The sequence below is a fragment of the Pipistrellus hanaki genome (genome assembly GCF_964339955.1).
Source record: "Pipistrellus hanaki genome assembly, chromosome: 5".
Classification (NCBI taxonomy): Eukaryota; Metazoa; Chordata; class Mammalia; order Chiroptera; family Vespertilionidae; genus Pipistrellus; species Pipistrellus hanaki.
The window spans coordinates 27,547,713-27,568,499 of record NC_140507.1 but is presented as its reverse complement, the minus strand read 5'-3'; the positions used below and the strand labels follow the sequence as shown (position 1 = coordinate 27,568,499).

The 20,787-nt window shown below is 42.4% G+C and overlaps 1 protein-coding gene across 1 annotated transcript in view; it reads right to left on the bottom strand.

Moving 5' to 3' along the window:
- Positions 1-12,529: 12,529 nt before the first annotated feature.
- Positions 12,530-20,787, bottom strand: part of ETF1 (eukaryotic translation termination factor 1) — a 33,526-nt gene continuing 25,268 nt past the window's right edge. The window contains exons 7-11 of the mRNA XM_084885097.1: positions 20,187-20,316; positions 18,530-18,685; positions 18,087-18,151; positions 17,027-17,174; positions 12,530-14,812 (exon numbers count right to left, since the gene is read on the bottom strand). Coding sequence (XP_084741223.1) covers positions 14,730-14,812; positions 17,027-17,174; positions 18,087-18,151; positions 18,530-18,685; positions 20,187-20,316 — 582 coding nt within the window. The 3' untranslated portion in view covers positions 12,530-14,729. The remainder of the gene's footprint in view (positions 14,813-17,026; positions 17,175-18,086; positions 18,152-18,529; positions 18,686-20,186; positions 20,317-20,787) is intronic.

Below are 20,787 nucleotides of genomic sequence, written 5' to 3'. Positions count from 1 at the left end.
GAGATCCCCAGCTGGAAACCAACGAGCTATTTATAGCTGAGCCCAGCAGAGGGGGAAGTCCTTAGAGGAGCTGGTAGCTCCAGCAGTCTCTGCTCCAGCTACAGAATTTGCAGATCTCTGCTCAGTAGGCCTGTGTTCTCTCCTGGGTGAGAGGGCTTTGAGCCTTAGAAACACTTATGAAGCAGTAGGGGTCCTGGTAGCTCTCTGCCTTGAGACAGAGAGAGAGATACTGCCTCTCCTCAGTGGGAATGTTTGGAAGCTGAGACTTTTTGCAAAAATAAAAATAAAAAAAAATGCCAATATGACAGTTGTCTGGTATGTCTATGTATTTTTCTTCTCATTGTTTCCCCATGCATGCCTTCTCAATCAGATTATACTCCCTTTAAGGACAGGAACTAACCCTTGTCTTGCCAGTGGCACCAACCCCATCTTCATGCTGTTAACAAGTGAGTGATCTTGCCAAAAGGAAAACCAATCCCTCCCTGCCAGGACTGGGTTGGGTGTGACTTTTGTTCCCCAGTGCCCTGTGTCCATCCCAACAAAGCATCGAATCTTTACTTGACTGGGTTCACCACTTGTTGACATGGTGTCTGCCTTGTTTCCGGCTGTACCCCGTTGTCTGGCATGATAAACAATTGTTGAGGGGATGGATATGAACCCATGATAGCTAATGCTGTAGGTAGAGTATTTGATACATGCCTCGTCACCACACTCCCCCTTAGCTCTCTGAGCTTCATCCACACTGCTCTCCACTGACCTCCTCACTGTACTCCTCACCCCCACAGGTTGTTCTTGTACCTCTGATGCTCTTCTCTTTGCCTGGTTACATTTCCTGTGCCCATTCAAGCACCCGTGTCTTTAGAGAAGCTTTCTGTGAGTTCACTGGCCAGATCAGATTCCTCTGTGGCAGACCCTCACTGTGGCCTTCCTTCAGTGTTAACTGCAGCAGGGATTTCACATTCATTGGGATGATCCCTAGCCTGGAAGCCCACTGGGACAGCAACTATGTCCCTTTGTGCTCCGGGACTGTATCCTAGGGTCTAGCACAGTGCTTAGCTGTAGTAGTCACTATTATGTAACAAATGAAATAAAAACTTAATTTATTTAACACACACACACACACACACACACACACACACACACAAAACCCTATTTTAAATTTAAAGAAATGGAAAGAAATAACATCTCAAGATTTCACACCTAATAAGTTGGTAGAGTGGGACGTGGGCATCTGGCTCCAGTGTCTGTTATCTCCTAACACTGTGCTGTCATTCCATTTGCTAAATGCTTTTAACTGATTTTTTGTTTCTTTTTTAAAAAAATTATTTTTACATTTTTTATTATACGTTGCTAAGTGCTTTTTGAAAGTAAAGAAGAGAAGAAGAAAGGTATCATGGAGACGCAGAATTGGAGAGTGAGAAGATATAAGAATGGCTACTAAGCACATGAAAAGGTGCTCAATATCATTAGTCATCAAGAAAATGCAAATCAAAACCAGAATGACACCACCCGTGAGCAATCCAAAAAAGAAATTAAGAAAGTAATTTCATTGACTATAGCATCCAAAAGAATAAAATATCTAGGAACAAATTTAATCAAGGAACTAAAAGACATATACAGAATACTATAAAACACAGCTGAAATTAAGGGAGAGACATTTGAGTTTATGATGGGAAGACAAGAGTAGGATGGCAATACTACACAAAGCAATCTATAGATTCAATGCAATCCTTATCAAAATTCTAATAGCCATTTTGCAGAAAGGGAAGAGTTGATCCTCAAATTCATGTGGAATTGCAAGGAGCTCTCCTAGTATATCAGTGTGTTCACTAACCAACCCAGAAGTTCTCTGGACCCCATTATTTATGAGTTTTATGGAAGTGCCATTACTTAGGCATCATTGGTTAAATAATTGGCCCTTGGTGGTTAACAACCTCCAGCCCTTCTCTCCTTCTGGGTGGGGCTGGAAGTTCCAAGCCTATAAACCGAGCATGTCTAACTCGGGCCAAATAAACAAGGTTTAAATTTATGTGGCCTGAAAAAACCCCCAAAAGCTTCAATTTTCATAGAAACGTAGGTTTATTTCAATAGAGACATGCTGAATACAAAGGGCTGAAATAAATGAGCAATCATTAACATAAAATAATAGAAAATTTTAATAAAAATTAATATTTCTTCTTGAGCCCTAACCGATCTGGCTCAGTGGATAGAGCATCGGCCTGCAGACTGGTTCGATTCTGGTCGGGGGCATGTGCCTTGGTTGCAGGCACATCCCCAGTATGTGCAGGAGGCAGTTGATCAATGTTTCTCTCTCATTGATGTTTCTAGCTCTCTGTTCCTCTCCCTTCCTCTCTGTAAAAAATCAATAAAATATATTTTAAAAAATATTTCTTCTTGAACATTAACTTACCAAACACTAAATAACTGCACAAATTAATAACCAGAATGCAAATAAACCTATTTTTCTTGTTCTCTAAAAGCAAAATATATATTTCCTGTTGTGCACACCAAACAAGTCGGTACACTTGTTTGGGACTGTATCCTAGGGTCTAGCATAGTGCTTAGCTGTAGTAGTCACTATTATGTAACAAATGAAATAAAATGGTACACATCACACTAATGATGTGACAGGTGGCTGCTAAAATATTCACTGCTAGTATTAATGGAGAGAAATAGTGTGCCTGTGTGTAAGGGGCGTAAGGGAAATGAATGCAAAATGATTATAGTAATCAGTCTTTAGTGAATGTTGTAGTTCATTATTAACTAGGAATTTGTGCAAGGGGGGGGCTCTAGGACTGGCCTGCAATCAGGGCCTATGGGGGCCTTCCAGCTGCAGCCAGGGCCTCCCTTCATTCCACGCCACTCCCTGGTGGTCAGTGCATGTCATAGCGAGTGACTGAACTCCTGGTCTCCCAATTGAACTTCAGTGGGGACAATTTGCATATTAGGCATATATAACAGGATATTGTAAAAATTAAGTTACAAAATTTTTATTAAAACGTTTTTTACATACTGTTATATTGGGTGGTCGCAAAAATATTCGTTGTGGGCCTCAAGTTTGACATGCTTGCTGTAAATCATTCTTTCTGGTAACCAGCCCCCATCCTGAAGCTTTCCAGGGCCTCCAGCCAACAGTCAATTCATTAGCATACAAGAAAGACACTTATCACCCAGGAGATTCCAAGGTTTTAGGAACTGTGTGTCAGGAACTGGGTGCAAAGATAAAAAATGTACAGCTGACCCAACAATAACATGAGCTTAAAATGAACATATGATTTAGACTCTAGTTGTTCAAGGGTCAACTGTATTTCTTTTTCTTTCTTTTTTTTTTTTTTTTTTTAATATATTTTATTGGTTTCTTACAGAGAGGAAGGGAGAGAGATAGAGAGCCAGAAACATCGATGAGAGAGTCATCGATCAGCTGCCTCTTGCACACCCCCTACTGGGGATATGCCCGCAGCCAAGGTACATGCCCTTGACCGGAATCGAACCCCGGACCTTTCAGTCCGCAGGCCGATGCTCTATCCATTGAGCCAAACTGGTCTCGGCTCAACTGTATTTCTTAAAAAAAAATATATATATATATATATATATATATATATATATATATATATATATATATATATATATATATATATATATATTTGTACCAATTTCAGAGAGGAAGGGAGAGGGAAGGATAGAAACATCAATGATGAGAGAGAATCATTGATGGGCTGCCCCCTGCACGCCCCACCTATATGGGGATGGAGCTTGAAACCCGGGCATGTGCCCTGACTGGGAATCAAACCACAACCTCCTGGTTCATAGGTTGATCCTTAAACACTGAGCCATGCCAGCCAGGCTGTATTTCTTATTGTATCGCACTGCTCAACAATAAAAAGTATGGACGAAAGGGACCTGACAAGCTAACAAGCTCAGGGGAGGCCTGCATGACAGTCTTGCAAACTCAGAGACCTGAAGTAACCATAAAGGATGGTCTGAAATTAAACTTTAATTAAACACAGTATGGTGGGCAGTTACATCCTAGGCCAGTATCTTCACTGACAAGGTCAACCTTTACCTTAACTGAGTCTATCTATCTTTTTTGCACCTATGATAGCACACCCTTGAAATGTCTGGGTTACTTGTAACTTCCCTTTTCTGGAGCCCCTGGGGCACAACCAAATGTGGTGGGCGCCAGGACAGATACCATAAATTCCTTATTATCATGTTAATTGTTCCTGCACCCACCTAAGTATGTGTCCATCATTTTACTTTTTATCCAATCCCGGGGTTTCCCACTGCTTTGCTTTATCCCACCTCCTTACTCTATCACCAATGAATTTCATGTAACTCACCTATGTCCCTCCTTTGATTGCAATGTATAAATACAAATGTAACCCACCATTCCCTGGAGCATTATCTCAATTCATTGAGGTTCTGCTTCCCCACATATGTCAACAGTTTGGCTCAAATAAACTCACAAAAATTCCTTACAGGTTTCAATGGTCTTTTTACATTAACAAAAGGAACATACAGGTGATGTATTATAGAATTGTACACCTGAAACTTATATAATTTTATTAACCAATGTCATCGCAATAAATTTAAATAAAAAAACAATAAAAAGGGAACAAATATAGAACATGGATGTATCTCAAAAAGGAGCAAAGTTAAGGAAGCTTGGTGAATAAAAGGCTACATGCTGTATTGTCCCAGTAATATGAAGTTTCTGGGAGAGGCAAAACTTATGGAAACAGAAAGCAGATCAGTGGTTGTGTAGGGCTGGGTGTGGGATACAAAAGACCTTTTGGGGTAATAGACACTGGATTACTTGATTTTTGCACAGTGTACAAGTTTATTTCAAATAATAATAAACTTAGAGGGAGTGATTTTAATATATTTTATTGATTTTTTTTTACAGAGAGGAAAAGAGAGGGATAGAGAGTTAGAAACATCGATGAGAGAATCATCTATCAGCTGCCTCTTGCACACCCCTACTGGGGATGTGCTCTCAACCAAGGTACATGCCCTTGACCGGAATCAAACCTGGGACCTTTAGTCTGCAGGCCAACGCTCTATCCACTGAGCCAAACCGGTTTCGGCGGGAGTGAATTTTATAAATTATACTTCAATAAAGCTGTTAGTAATCAACAACAATGATAGCAGGGTGAAAAAAAATCAATGTTCTGAAATCCCAATGGATTCCTGGCCTTTTTTTTTTTTTTTTTTTTTTTTTATTCCTGGCCTTTAAGGCAAGTCAGGACTAATCCATTTGCTTCTCCAAGCTGACCGCTCATCTGTCCAGGCTGGTCCTTGCTCACCAGCCAAGGCACCCCAAGATGAAGGGGAACCTGTTCTCCCCTTTCCTTTAATACTCCTCACTCTTTCCAGCCAAACTCCCTGAATAAGAAACAGACATTTGCTGTTTTAAGCCTCTGTGATTAGAGGCTTGCTAGCACATCATGACCTAGCCTTCCCTGGTACCCCTTTTCTGGTTAATTGGACCCACTTAGCTAAGCAATCAAACACCATAAACACTTTCCTTTCCTTTATTTACTATATTCAGATGGTCAATAGCCCTGATAATTCTCCCCTTAAATATCCCTTAAATAATTTTTTTCTTTCCATCCTAACTGCCACTATTCCTCTTGTGATTACATTTTTTATTAATTTTCTTTTTGTTTAAAAACATGTTTTATTGATTTTTTTTTACAGGGAGGAAGGGAGAGTGATAGTTAGAAACATCAATCAGCTGCCTCCTGCACACTCCCTACTGGGGATGTGCCCACAACCAAGGGACATGCCCTTGACCAGAATCGTACCTGGGACTCTTGAGTCTGCAGGCCGATGGATGCTCTATCCACTGAACCAAACTGGTTAGGGCACATTTTTATTAATTTTCTAAATGGATGGGGTTATGTCATGCAGCTCTATCTCTACACGTTATTCTTTGATATCTGCTGGAGTGTTTTACAATAACTTAAAAAAAGAATACTAATTTTTTTATTGTCATTCCTTGATATCTCCCTTGCTGGACCATTGATCTTAGGGCTAATGCCTATGTTGGTCCCTACTGTATCCCGGCATCTTGCACAGGCCCAGTGTACAGGATATGTCTGGACATGCTTGCTGAACTGAAAAATGAGAACAGGGTTAACCCAAGTCCAGTTTAAGGAATAGAGGTGGCAGTGGGCTCTGTCTACGGGAACTGAAAGCTAGAGGAGACTGGGTTCCTGAGGGCATTTGCTCAGCTCCCCAGGGAGGGGCAGAACCCCTCCTAGACAGTCTCTCTTCAGAATCAGTTTGACAGCTAGGGGAGGGCCTCTAGCCCTAAGCACAGGAATGCATCTTTACCTAGAGGAGCTTCAACTCCTATTCCCCCGTGACATCCTGCCCTGGTACAGACTCTCCTCCTGCAGGCCCTCCAGTGGGGCTGTGTCTGTCTCACCCCACCGGGGAGCCTATGCTGGGAATGTACTTGGACAGCCATGTAACACGGGACAGGCGCTTGTATCAAGCCTTGATTTCTCCTCATTTTCAAGCCCAGTTCCCACCTCCCTTTCCCCATGTAGCGGAACATTCCTGCATCCTTGCCTTTACCTCAGGAGATCCTTGCAGTATCTGCTTAGAGGACCTCTATGGAATTTCCACTCTCCTACCCTGGTCTCCAGGCTTCCCTGGAAACGGGTGTGCCCTTTAGGTTTCCTTTGGGTAGGGGTGGGGAACAGAGGGGCTGAGCCCAGGCAGGGCCCTCAGCAGAGTGGAAAAGCCAGAAGTCTGGCAGACAAACCTAGATGGGACTAATTTGGAACCCTGGGGGCTGGACCAGCAAGTTAATCTACACACTCAAGCCAACCCTGACTCACAGGAAAACGACTTCGAAACCGCTTTCATAACCCCACCTGGATGCTGGCCACCTTTCCCCTCCCAACTTTGTCCTTGGCCTCAGGCCGCTCGCTCACTCTCTCTGATCCTCCCTTTTCTCATCCCTAACGAGGAGGAGGAGAAGGCTTAGATGAAGAATAAGGAAATCACCCATGTGTTAAGAGCACTGGATTTGGAGTTGTAACATCAGGTGCTCATGTGGCTCTAATTTGCTGCTAGAGCTCACCAGGTCATTATGTTCCTCTCTGAGCTCCAGCCTTCTAGCTCTTTATTTTTTTATTTTATTTTTTAAAAAAATATATTTTTATTGATTTTTTACAGAGAGGAGAGAGATAGAGAGCTAGAAACATCGATGAGAGAGAACCATCAACCAGCTGCCTCTTGCACACCCCCTACTGGGGATGTGCCCGCAACCAAGGTACATGCCCCTGACCGGAATCGAACCCAGGACCTTTCAGTCCGCAGACTGACGCTCTACCACTGAGCCAAACCGGTTTCGGCGCCTTCTAGCTCTTTAATGAGGGAATTGGAATGTAAGGTGCCCTTCAGGTGCTACAATGAGGATTCCTTAAGAAATGAAAGTATGGAGCAACAGAGCTTCGTCAGGATGTGGCTGGAGATAAAGGTCTAGTCTAGTGACACACTTGTCCTTTCTGAGAATGGGCTCTAGGCTCCCAGGTACAGCTCGGCCCTGTTCCCATCATCCCCAAGGTTACCCAGCCTCCAAAGCCCTTGCTCCTGATTCTGCCTCATCTCAGCCAGCACCAGACCAGACCCAAAGTCGATTTCCTCTCTGAGACATGTGACAGCAGCTCCTCTCCTGACTTTGCTTCTGCTCCTCTTCCTTCCAGTTTGGGCCCAAATCCCAGGCTCAGACCACATTCCATCCCCTCTTACTAGCTGATTCAGAGTAGGGATTTCTCCTGAGCTGAAAACAAACAAAAAAAACCCTTCTAGCAGAATTATTCTAAATGCTGACCTCTGCCAGGACCGGTTTGGCTCAGTGGATAGAGCGTCGGCCTGCGGACTGAAAGGTCCCGGGTTCGATTCCGGTCAAAGGCATGTACCTTGGTTGCGGGCACATCCCTGGTAGGGGGTGTGCAAGAGGCAGCTGATCGATGATTCTCTCTCATCGATGTTTCTAATTCGCTCTCCTTCTCTCTTCCTCTCTGTGAAAAATCAATAAAATATATATATTTTTAAAAAATAAATAAATAAATGCTGACCTCTGAGTCAAACACACCCAAATTCTGAGTAAAAACCAAATTTGAATAAGCAATCACACTAAAGTTGTGTTTTAAGTATCTTGTGAAGCAGTTAGAGCCTAAACACTAATTATCACATTAGTTCTGAAATGGTCATGAAAACTCAAAATTATTAAAGTGATGCTCTTACCCTTTTCTTCTGCATTTCTGAAAATTCAAAAATTTCCTTAATGAATGTCTTACTTAACCCCTTTGATACTTCAAAGTATGTTTCCTAAGGAAAAGGGTATTCTCTTACATAACCACAGTACAGTTATTGAATAGATTTAACATTAATGCTTTTATCTATAGTCCACATTCCAGTTTCGTTAATTGTTTTACTGGTGACATATTTAAAAGCAGGGACAGAAATCTTAGTCTTTGAGAAATTTTACTACATATGTATTTTCCTTTAAGATGTTGGATAAATTATAGGGATCTTCTACAGAGTCCAAGGGATCTACTTTTTTTAAAAAAATTTTTTTAAATTGATTTTTTGCAGAGAGGAAGGCAGAGAGATAGAAAGCTAGAAACGTTGATGAAAAACACCGACCAGCTGCCTCCTGCACACCCCCCACTGGGGATGTGCCCACAACCAATGTACATGCCCCTGACCGGAATCGAACCTGGGACCTTTCAGTCCGCAGACCGATGCTCTACCACTGAGCCAAACCGGTTTCGGCCAAGGGATCTACTTTTATCCATCTTCAACTACGGCTGTGGATAAGCTGAGCTGACCATCAAAGCGTGTGTGTTGGGCAAGGTCAGAACTGTTAGATGGGTGCCTTCCAATTGCAATCTGAGTCATTGGTTGTCTCTGAAAACACAAGGGTTGGTGAGGTGAGTCCACCACCTATCATCTCAGCAGGCCCAGCAGTATTCTTCTTGAGTAAGGAATGATGTGCATGCTATTGGCCTTGGAACTAAACAGTCTTGTCTTTGAGACCCAGATTTTGCAACTTAGTAGCTTATGAATTTGGACTGGCAGATACAACAGTATCTACCTTATTGTTTTTCCAAGAATTAAAACCTTGTCTGGCACATGGTAATGATTTAACAAATATTAGTGATTGTAGTTATTTTTACAGATAGGTAGATTGAAGCTCAGAATGACGTCCTGGACGCTTCCCTCTGTTCACTTCTTTTGGAAGTTTGGCCTCTCCATTACTCTAAATTTTAAGGCTAAACAAGCTGTACCAGGCATATCTTAATGCTTGTCACAACTCCCTACCAGAACCAATGTCTTCCACAGCCAGTATCCTTAACTCTAGCACCACCTTGTGGTTCGCCAGCACAAACTCACCCTGGTTCCTTCTGGAGGACCAAGGTTGGCAGCTTCCATCTTTGAGCCCTTGCTAAGTGCCAGGCATTGTATTATGCATTTCATATGCCTTATTACATTTAATCCTTACCATAATCTAATTGTTACAGTTAGCAAAGTTGCTGCTCAGAGAGTAATTTGCCAAATCTCATTGGCAAAGCCAGATATCAGGTATCTTGCTCACTGTAATACTATCTTGACAGCTTTACATCTGAAAAGGCTCTTTAAGCCCTAGCCGGTTTGGCTCAGTGGAAAGAGCATTGGCCTGCGGACTGAAGGGTTGGATTTGATACTGGACAAGGGCACATGCCCAGATTGCAGGCACAGTCCCCAACAGGGGGTGTGCTGGAGGCTGCCAATCAATGATTCTCTCTCATCGTTGATGTTTTTCTCTCCCTTTCCTTTCCTTTCTGAAATCAATAATTTTTTTATTTTTATTTTAAAAAGGCTGTTTAACCTGTCAGAATGGCCAACATCAACAAATCAACAAACGACAAGTGTTGGCGAGGTTGTGGAGAAAAAGGAACCCTCGTGCACTGCTGATGGGAATGCAGACTGGTGCAGCCACTGTGGAGAACAGTGTGGTGTTTCCTCAAAAAACTGAAAATGGAACTCCCATTTGACCCAGTAATCCCACTTCTAGGAATATATCCCAAGAAACTAGAAACACCAATCAGAAAGGATATATGCACCCCTATGTTTATAGCAGCACAATCTACAATAGCCAGAATTTGGAAACAGTTTAAGTGTCCGTCAGCAGATGATTGGATCCAAAAACTATGGTACATCTACACAATGGAATACTATGTTGCCATAAAACAAGGAATTCTCATCATTTGCAGCAACCTGGATGGAATTGGAGAACATCATGCTGAGTGAAATAAGCCAATCAATGAAAGAGAAACACCACATGACCTCACTCATTTGTGGATAATAAAGAGCATTATAAACTGATGAACCAAAAGATAGATATAGAGACAGTATATCAACAAGTAGACTGTCAAATTACAGCGGGGAGGGGAGGAAGATCTGGGGGAGATAATAGATCAACCGAAGGTCTTTTATACATGCATGTAAGTATCGATACAACCAATGGACACAAAACTCTGGGGAGGGAGGGGATGTGTGGGAGGAAGGGGGGCAAAAAAAAAAAATCAATAAAATATATTAAAAAAAAATCAACAAAATATATATTTTTAAAAAAAGATGAAAAAAAAAAAAAAAAGCTCTTTAAATTCACAAGCTTCCTTATAGTAAGGAAACAGGGATAGAAGGGACTTACCTGAAACCACAAGCACAGCTAATGGCAGAGACAGAACCAGAGCTGTTTGTCCAAAAAGCCAACTTGGCCCCGGACTTTTAATTGAGCCTAAGTCTGAGCCTACCAAGCAATTTCAGACTATACCCACAACAGAGTTCCCAGCCAGGGTTTAGAGTTGATTATTAGAGAACCCTGGAGGTAAACTGATTTCACACGTATCTCTAGTTCCTGTTGTTCACCCATGTCCTCATCAACTCTGGCACCCAAGGCTTTCTTCCATTCTCTCTGGCTGGCCAACCCCTATGTCCCTGGAGAACAATCCCTTCAGGGTGGGACTTGGCAGGTGGGACTCCCAACAGGCACTCACTCAAAAATTGGCAACAAAGGAGAAGCTGGCACAAGCTTAAATTCCACCCTGGCGCTTAGCCCTGAATCCACTGTGCCTGTCTGGGAGCATCATGGCATGAGAACTGGAGCCAGAGAACAAAAGATGGCAAGTGCAGCAGGCCCAGACAGGCGAGCACAGCGGCCCACATATCCGGCAACACGGTGCTGCCTTCCAACTTCTGACTTCAAACAGCACCTAGGGGTGCATGAGGAAAGGCATGCGCAGGCACATCTGCCCTTCCCAGTGGGTGACTGGGTTTCGAAGTTATCGCCTAGATCTGATTAGAGAAGGGGCCAAAGTATGCTGAAAACCCCAGTGACAGAAAAAGTGCTATTAAAGTGCAATTTCATTAAAAATATTGTTTTCTGGAGAAAGCAAATCATGTACCACTCTGGCTCTGGGCTTCCTAAAGAACCACAGAGGAGCTCCAACATCTAACTTGGGGGAAAATTAAATAAATCCTCTTGCTGCTGACCTGGGCCACCCTCATAAAACTTTTTATCTCATTACAGTGTTAGGTATGCAAGATCAAGTGGAAGGTTAGTTTCTGTTCTTCTATCTGGACCATTCTATTGACTCAAAGGAAACCAGATATATAAAGAAAATCAATTTTGATGACATTGAAATTGGGTCTCAAAAAAACTGGTGGCCCAGAAAGAAGATCACTATAGACTGATGCATATGCCTTTCAGCATAACCATTATTGCTTGTCTTGTTTTTGATTCTTATATTTCCAGTAGGACATGATCACACTCATGTAGGGGAAATGGTGAACAACACAGACTGACGAACAAGAACAGACCCAGAGATAAGGAGCCATGGGTCAGACTGTTGCACCTCAAAGGGAGGGTGGGGATAAAAGGGAGAGACCAACCAAAGGACTTACGTGCACACAAATGAGCCTAACCAGTGGTCAAGGACAACAGGGGGTGGGGGCATGAGGGTGGAGGGTGGGGGATTGGAATGGGGGGTTGAGGAGGACAAATATATGATACCTAAATCAATAAATTAATTAGAAAAACAAAAACAAAGAAAATAAAATTTTAAATTAGGCCTGGGATAAAATGGCTTTGCTACTAAAGAGCTATTACTTAACCTCTTTTGACCTGTAAAATGGGGCACATCATCTAGCTCCATGGAATGCTGAGTTACATGGGACAACAGTTAAAATGCCTTATTTTCCTTTGGTTTGCATGTGGAATCGAAGATACTAATCAGTTTGGCCCCAGCAATTTGAACCTCCTTCCTCTGGTGTTAACTGAGATAACAAACTCAGACATCCTTTGCATATACCTTCCCATAGGCAAATGCAGTGAAGACAATTAAAATCTTAGGCTGAAAGTTATCAGCCATGACTAAATTGACACATACCTTGGAAAGCTCACTCAATCTCCACATTAAGATCTTTCAAGAACAATCCTAAAGAATCTCAAGCACACGAAATATATTCTTAAATATGGTTTAATACTCTTCTCCATTTCTGTACATCACGACACCAAGATTTTGCTGCTTAGGATCTCTCTGTAGAGGCTATAGAGAATGCAAAGGCTACGGTATTTACCCCCTCATATTGATGTGTTTGTATGTTAAGTGTAATACATATCAGTATATATTGATACACACATCAATATATAATGCAATATATATCACCGAAGAGAACACATTGATTAAAGAAATACAAAAATTTGGCATCATTTCCAAACTTAAATAGTAAAAATAAAAACTACAAAAGGAGCTGCATACCCTAAATGTATCATGTGAAACAATAAGCAGTCAAAAATGTAAATTTACATCCAATTTCTCTGGTCTTGTCATATCACATTAGACCCATTTACAATGGCAAAACCCTAAGGTACTGCTGCGAAGAGGGCATGTCTGCTCGCGCTAGGTGCTCTGCAAACAAACAGCAGGGCCCAACGCCAAAGCCTGTTCCAGTGAAGCCTCCCGCATTGGTGAACACCAAAGAACTGACTCTTCTCATTGGGGGTTGAGACATCAGGTTACACAGCGACAGTCATTTGGACCTTAAAGTACAGTGTGAGAACCAGAAACTTTACATTTAAGACATACTCCCTTCATTCAAGTGAAACAGGATTATTGGAACGATAGGCAGGTCTGCAACCTAGGAACAAGGAGCTGGTTCAGACCAGTAAAGCTACGAGTGACTGAGTCAAGTTAATGAAGAACAGCAGTCAGGCACTAAAGTGTTGAAAGTACCCAATTTGAAGACCTAATGCACCCCACTACCCTATGAGTGTGAGGTGATACCAATTGACTTTAAAAACCTTTGGTCCTTCAAAGTCTATTTGGTACACTTTTTTCCATTGCTACCACTGGGCACATCCTATACACTTTGTTCACCGTCACCACCTCGGGCACATGATGACCTTTCCTGTCAGCTGGGGTCAAGTCCAACTCACAGCCCAGCTGTGAAGCATGAGCTTCAGGTTTTCAGGCCCACTTTTGGACCCTACATGGTTACGTCCTGGTGCCAGAAGCTGCATCCCATCCCTTCCCGCCCTTCCCACCCAGCCTCTCATGTTTTCTCCTGAGAGGTACTTGCAAGTCCCATATTTGAAAAAGATGCTCCCACCCCACCAGGAGGTCAGGGGTTAAAATTACATGCAGTCACACATGTCTTATCTGTTGTTCCTGTGAAGAACCTTGCAGTTCGTCTTTAAAAAATCAAAATATTCACATAATCTCATGCCATCCAACGCAAGGAAAACACAACCACCTCCCCTTTACCAAGGACAGACCCAAACAAAATAATCTTTAAGTTTCTTCGCTTCCACTTAAATTGCATGTTTTATTTATCCCACTCCCAGCAATAGCACAGAAGCCCCAACATGTGCATCCCAAACTGGTTTCTAGGCTAAGATTATGGGAACCCTTGTCAAAGCAACGGATGTTAAGGGCTCCCAAAACCCCAGCACAAATTTGCCTGCAAAACACATGGAAGGAAACAGTGCACTGGCCCAAATGCTTCATGTGTCAGCTTGACTTGACAATGCAATTTGCATCCTTGAAACTAACAGTCTGGAGGGGGGACGGGAAGTGTGAGGGAGTGAAATTACCTATTAGATCACCCTTTCAACATTAAACAAGAGACCAAGAGAAATGATTCCAACATTTCACCACATATATTTCTTCTTATGCAGTCTAAGCTGAGAATGCCATGTAAATGGGTCACTGCGAAATGCAGCAATTTAACTTTTTCCAATCAAAATAAGAAACAAATCAGTATGATCTCATGTCTATTAACTTTTGAAGGTTTACAGCAGTTAAAGTATTTTTGCTTCTATGTATGAAGGTTAAAAAAATCATTTTTTTTTCATAAAATACAAGAGCAACCAATTTCACCATCGAGTAAAAGTAAAAACTGGGATTCTTGTTTAAATTAGTCCGAAGTGGCATTTAGGAACTTAGTTGTAGGCTGCTGCTGCGCTGACACCATGACAAACCAAAGTGTAGGGTTGGGTCTGGTTTTGTTTCCGTTTTCTTTTCAGTATCCAATGCTCATGGATTAAGTTCTGGAAATGTTCCAATTGTAAGGCAGGGATCTGTTTGGATTCCACCACGGGTATGCTCCTTGGGTTGGATGCTGGAGGGTGAGGCACATTTTGCCGGACCCAGGTCGACTACCTAGTAGTCATCAAGGTCAAAAAATTCGTCGTCTCCTCCTTGGTATTCCATTCCCTGGAAATCTACTCGGTACCGCAAGATACCTGGGGACACAGACCAAAGATAAATCACCAGTCTTCAACAGAACGAGGAAGGCCCAATTCCCTTGCAGAATTAAATAAAGCTAAAAGGTAATGATTAAAAAACACTTCCAGGGGATCCAAGATGGCTGCGCCCAGGTGACCACCTAACCGCAGCAGCACACAACAATTTTAATAAAATACAACTAAAATATAAAACGGACATTGCCCAGAACTACAGGAAGGTTGACTGACTGGAAGTTCTACAGCGAGAAGCAAGGAGAAAACCAGAAGGAGGCGCGGAGGAGCTGGAAAAGCCCAAGGTACGGAGACGCGGCGCACGCGGAGAGGACGGAGCCGGAGAGGAGGGAGGCCGAGTGCCTGGCGGGCATTCCCTAGCGGAAAGGAGATAAAACTCCGACTGTGCTGGGCCCCTGACTGCTCTGAACCCCAGTTCTGGGCCAGACCCCGGGGACTCAGGCTCAGCCATAGGGAGCTGGGCTGTAAGGTGGAACCCCGGGGTAGCGGAGAAAGGAGGTCCCGGAGGCGCGCACACTGCCCCCAGAGAAGGGACGGTCGGCTGTGCCGCGGGATTGCCCTGACGGGAAGGAGACTGGGGCTCCAGACTGCTGTGAACGCCACCTCCAACTCCACTTCCAACTGAACTGAACCCCAATACCGGGCTCATTGTGGGAGAGCATAGACTGTTTGGCAGCAGGCGAAAATCGAAGGCACCTTTCTCTCAGAGGCGCGGGCAGCGAGCACTGAAGGAGCCGCATAGGGCGGGGCTGACGGAAGCCAAAGCTGCAGGCTCCACCCTGAAACCCCGCCCCATCTGTAACTGCGAAATGCGACAACAAAATAGATCACAAACGAAAGAAATGGAGGACAAAAAGCGTCTGGATATAGAGTTCAAATCTACGCTTATAAGGTTTTTCAAGAATTTCGTAGAAAAGATGGATAAGGCCTATGAGGATATGAAAAGAGATCAACTAGAATTAATAAGGAGTCAACAAGAAATGATAAGGGATCAACAAGAAATAAAGAATACATTGTCTGAAATAAAAAATATTTTACAGAGTCCTAAAAACAGAAGGGAAGATCGCAAGAATCAAGTCAAAGATTTGGAACATAAAGAGCCAGAAGACACTCCTCCACAGAAGCTAGAAGGCAAGAGAATCCAGAAAATTGAAGATAATGTAAGAAACCTCTGGGACAACTTCAAGCGAACCAACATCAGAATTATGGGGGTCCCAGAAGATGAGACAGAGCAAGATATCGAAAACATACTGAAAGAAATAGTGACAGAAAACTTCCCCCACCTGGTGAAAGAATTAGACTTACAAGTCCAGGAAACGCACAGAACTCCAAACAAAAGGAATCCAAAGAGGACCACACCGAGACACATCATTATTAAAATTCCAAGAGCAAAAGATAAAGAGAGAATATTAAAAGAAGCAAGAGCAAAGAAGGTGGTAACTTATAAAGGAGCACCTATACGATTGTCAGCTGATTTCTCAACAGAAACCATGCAGGCCAGAAGGGAATGGCAAGAAATATTCAAGGTGATGAATAGCAAGAACCTACAGCCAAAAATAATCTATCCAGCAAAGCTATCACTCAGAATCGAAGGCCAGATAAAGAGCTTCACTAATAAAAAAAAGCTAAAGGAGTTCATCACCACCAAACCAGAATTATATGAATTGCTGAAGGGGGTTCTTTCAGAAGAGAAAGTAAACAAAGATAAAAATTATGAACAACAAATACGTAATTATCAACAAGTGAATCTAAAAACCAAGGAAATTAAAAAAATCTGATGAACAATATTAACTGTTGAATAGAATAGAATCAGAGGTATGGAAGGGGAGTGAACTGACGATTCTTGGGGAAAAGGGGAGAGGGGGGCGTGGGAAGAGACTGAACATAAACTGTGCACCTATGGATGAGGACAATGGGGAGAGGGGAAAGGGCAGAGGGTGGGGTGGGAACCTGGTGGAGGAGAGCAATGGTTGGGGGGGGGGGGGAGGAACATTTGTAATAATATGAAAAATAAAAACTTATTAAAAAAACAAAACAAAACAAAACAAAACACTTCCAACCATGGAACAGGCAGCCACATGCTGCCTCTACCCTCCTCCTTCAGTGGATGATGAGATGAGCACACCTCACCTGGAGTAACGTTATTTTGGAAATGCCTTGGGCCTGGCTTTAAGTTTAGGTTTCTAATGGGCTACTCACCTCCGATTCCACCAAATCCTTTCACAAATTGGGATCCTTCTTGTGACTTATCTGTGACAATTTCCAATGTAGCTCCAAATTTTTTGTAGTTATTAGCAAACCATTCCAGCAAGGGCATGCTCTCAATTAGTTCATGTTCTTGTCCTGTCTTCAGGGGTGACCATGAGATACAGAAACAATGGGATTAGAATATAGCAAGACTTAGCAACTCCTGTTTCCCTGCCCTCCCCCAATCATTCTCCCCCTCATTATGTATATGTGTGTAAAAATCTCTAAGAGAATTCTGGTTTCTGGTGACATAATTGTAACACAAATTCTGATTATTAACATTCTTCCCCAGAATCTAGTATCAACAATGAAATGTCAACACACACTTAGCGCCTCTTCAACTTACAGATCCTACTGTTGTCTCTAGAAGCCAGGCTGTTGCAAAGGGTCTCTAGGCATTCAAACGGCCCAGAAGAGACACACAGAATTGTTTTTGGGAGCAGCCTTATCAAAATAAAGTCTTAATCTCAGAAATGGAGGAACCTAGTAGCTGTGGTGCTGGGCAGGTGGAACGTTAAGCTCTACTGATGTTTTACCCCAAACCTGAAGAAGCCATTTCAGCAAAACAGCTAATACAATAAGTAAAAAAGCAGCACACATTTCATGGGGTAGGAAAGGCACTACTAAATTAAATCTACCTCTGCCTGGCCTATGAATGAAGAGGTCATATAAGGGGACATGCCCAGGCTGTGGGCTCATCACTGATATTTCTCTCTCTCTCTCTCTCTTCCTTTCTGAAATAAAAATATATTTTTTTGGGAAAAAAAATCTTCCTCTTCCTTATTTTGAGGATGATAATATTTAACTACTTAAAAAATAATCACAGGAACCAAGACTTGGATCTTTCTTTGGAATCAGATTGGTATGTGGCGGACAGTAGCTGACCACTTCCTGTCGCCCCCAGCTGACAAATAGGAGGTTTGGTTTCCCAGATGGATACTCTACACTGCCAGTGCTCTACCATATGGATTCCTCTTTCCTTGCATGTATTACCAAGAGAACAATCACATACCTCTTTGTCTGTGAAATGAGATTTATCCTTCTCTTGTTCTGGAGTTAGATAGAGAATTTTCTCCTCTGCAGTAATGGGGGAAAAATGCGTTAGCTTAGATAAAAGGGCTCTTAAACTTATTCTACCAACCCCCCCCCCCCCCATATGATTAGTTAGCAAGCATCAAGTGTCTACTGGGTACATTGTTCCTATCATGGCCCCACCCACCAAAGACATCAAGATACAGTCTTGTTCTCAAAAAATTTAACTATCTTAAGTAGACATTTATCAGTTCAAGCAGAAACTATGCAGGAATATGCTACAGAATGAAAGAGATGGGAACAAGGTATAGATCTGCCTTCTGATTGATCCTGCCATCTGTCATCTCTCCTAAATCTCCAACCCAGGATTCCTTAATACATAGGTCAGTAATAAATAGCAATCTGATCTCCTAATTCTCATACCTTCTGTGCCTTGACAATGAAGGACGTATCTCATTATATCCAGATTTTCGTAGACTATTAGAATTTCTACAGCTCCCATTTCTAAAGCTTTTAGTGTATCTTCAACTCCAAAACAGTATTTGCCCGTGTCCTGGCTGATTTCATCAAAGTATCGTCCTGTAAGTAGGGACAAGTCAATAAGGACAAATATTAAAGTTTCCTTTGTAGATACACTCTTACACTAAAAATCAAGAGATATAGATATACTAAAAAACCAACTTAAAAATGAGTAAGTGCTTGCCCTAGCCAGCTTGCTCAGTGGACAGAACGCTGGCCTACAGACTGAAGGATCACAGGTTTGATTCCAGTCAAGGGCATATGTCTGGGCTGCGGTTCAATCCCCAGTAGGGGGCATGCAGGAGACAGCCGATCAATGATTCTCATCATTGATGTTTCTCTCTCTCCCTTCCTCTCTGAAATCAATAATTAAAAAAAAAAAAAAAAAAAAAGTGCTCAGAACAAGTGAAGAAAATACCACTAGGCGAGGCTCTAAAAACTGACTCTAAAGAGGCACTAGCTGAGCAAACATTGACTACACTAATCTTTACTTCAGGCTCTCTATTCATCACTCTATTACAAAGGATAATTAATATGGAAAATAAGACTGAAGTTTGGGCCTGGCGATGTGGTTGATCACTGATGTATGAACTCAGAGGTCATAGTTGGATTCCTGATTAGGGCACATGGCCCGGGCTTGTGTGCTTGACCCCCAGAAGGGGGCGTGCAGGAGGTAGCTGATCACTGATTCTCTCTCATCACTGATGTTTCTATTTTTCTCTCATCCTCCCTCTCAGGGTAAAAAAAAAATTCACACACAAACATACTAGTATGTGTGTATAAACATATAAATATATTATATTCTAAAGGCCTAGTCATGGATTTGTGCACTGGTGGGGCCACTCAGCCGGGTCTGTGCCTTCTTGCAATCTGGAACCCCTTTAAAGGAAGGGATTGGGCTGAAACCAGCAGTTTCATGAGGGATGTAGTAGTGCACAAAGTGACAGGCGGCCAGGAGGAGCCCAAGCCCAGGTCTGGGCGGCACTCCATTTCTACTGGAGATTGGAGAGGCTCACGCAGCTGCAGCTGTGCTCCCGCTGTGGGAGCACAGTGTTAAGTGTCTGCCCCCTAGTGGTCAGTGCATGTCATAGCGACCAAGTGGTGGATTGGCCGTTTAGAATCTTATATAGACTAGAAGCCCAGCAAAATCTCATGGCCCCACCCACCTGCCCCGCTGCACTAGCAGCCCTGTCTGCGGACCCACCCATGCCTGCCGGCTGTGCTGTGATCAGAGCCTGTGGGCTGTGGGGGAGGGACTGAGAGGTGCTCCATGCACTTCATGGTGACCTATTGTTTGGTTGTTATGGCCACAGGCTTTTTATAATATATATTATATAAAAAGACTGAACTATTGCCAAAGGGTAAAAAATAGTGCAAATACAAACACATTTATTAGACCTAATGACTAAGAAAGATTAAAATGATTCCACTGTGGAACATCTTAATAAAAATGCTAAATCTTCCCCTTACCCTTTCAGTATCATGTTTCATATATACAATCATGTATAAACATATAAAAACATTTCACAGAATAAGTAAATAATTTGCATTCAACTGGTACCTATTAATTTCTTTTCTTGAATAAATTTCACGTTGGAGAGTACTTCAGTAGATAACTCAATAGCTTGGTTGAATCCATTTTCCCCACCATAGGATATATCAACTAATTTTAAAACCTTTGATTGCAACCTCTGACACAACGAAGAAAAAAAACAAAAACAAGCATAATTAGTACTTCAAAACACATTCACTAAGACCCACTACCTCTTAATGGCATGTAAAACTTGGTAATTGGTCACAGAAGTCTAAAGAGGGAGAACAGGGGGAAAGGGTTCAACTTATTCATTAGCAGGTCTCAGTGAGCAACACTGCCAGGATATACTTCCTCAACCAATCGTATCGCACATCCTACTGGACCTATAGAGCTCATTAAATATAAACAAAACTAAATTTCTTGGGAAGGAACCAGAGAATCATTAGTTCTTGCTATGTAAGGTAGTAGAGTACAAGACAACTTAGTTTGTGAGCCTACCATAATGTCACCTCCCTCACCCACAATGAGAACACCACATCATAAACCAAAGGATCTTTCTGAATTAAATTAGGCTTAATAAGCCCTGTCGTATCACTGCTTTATTTACCTATAAGAATAAGTCAGAAAA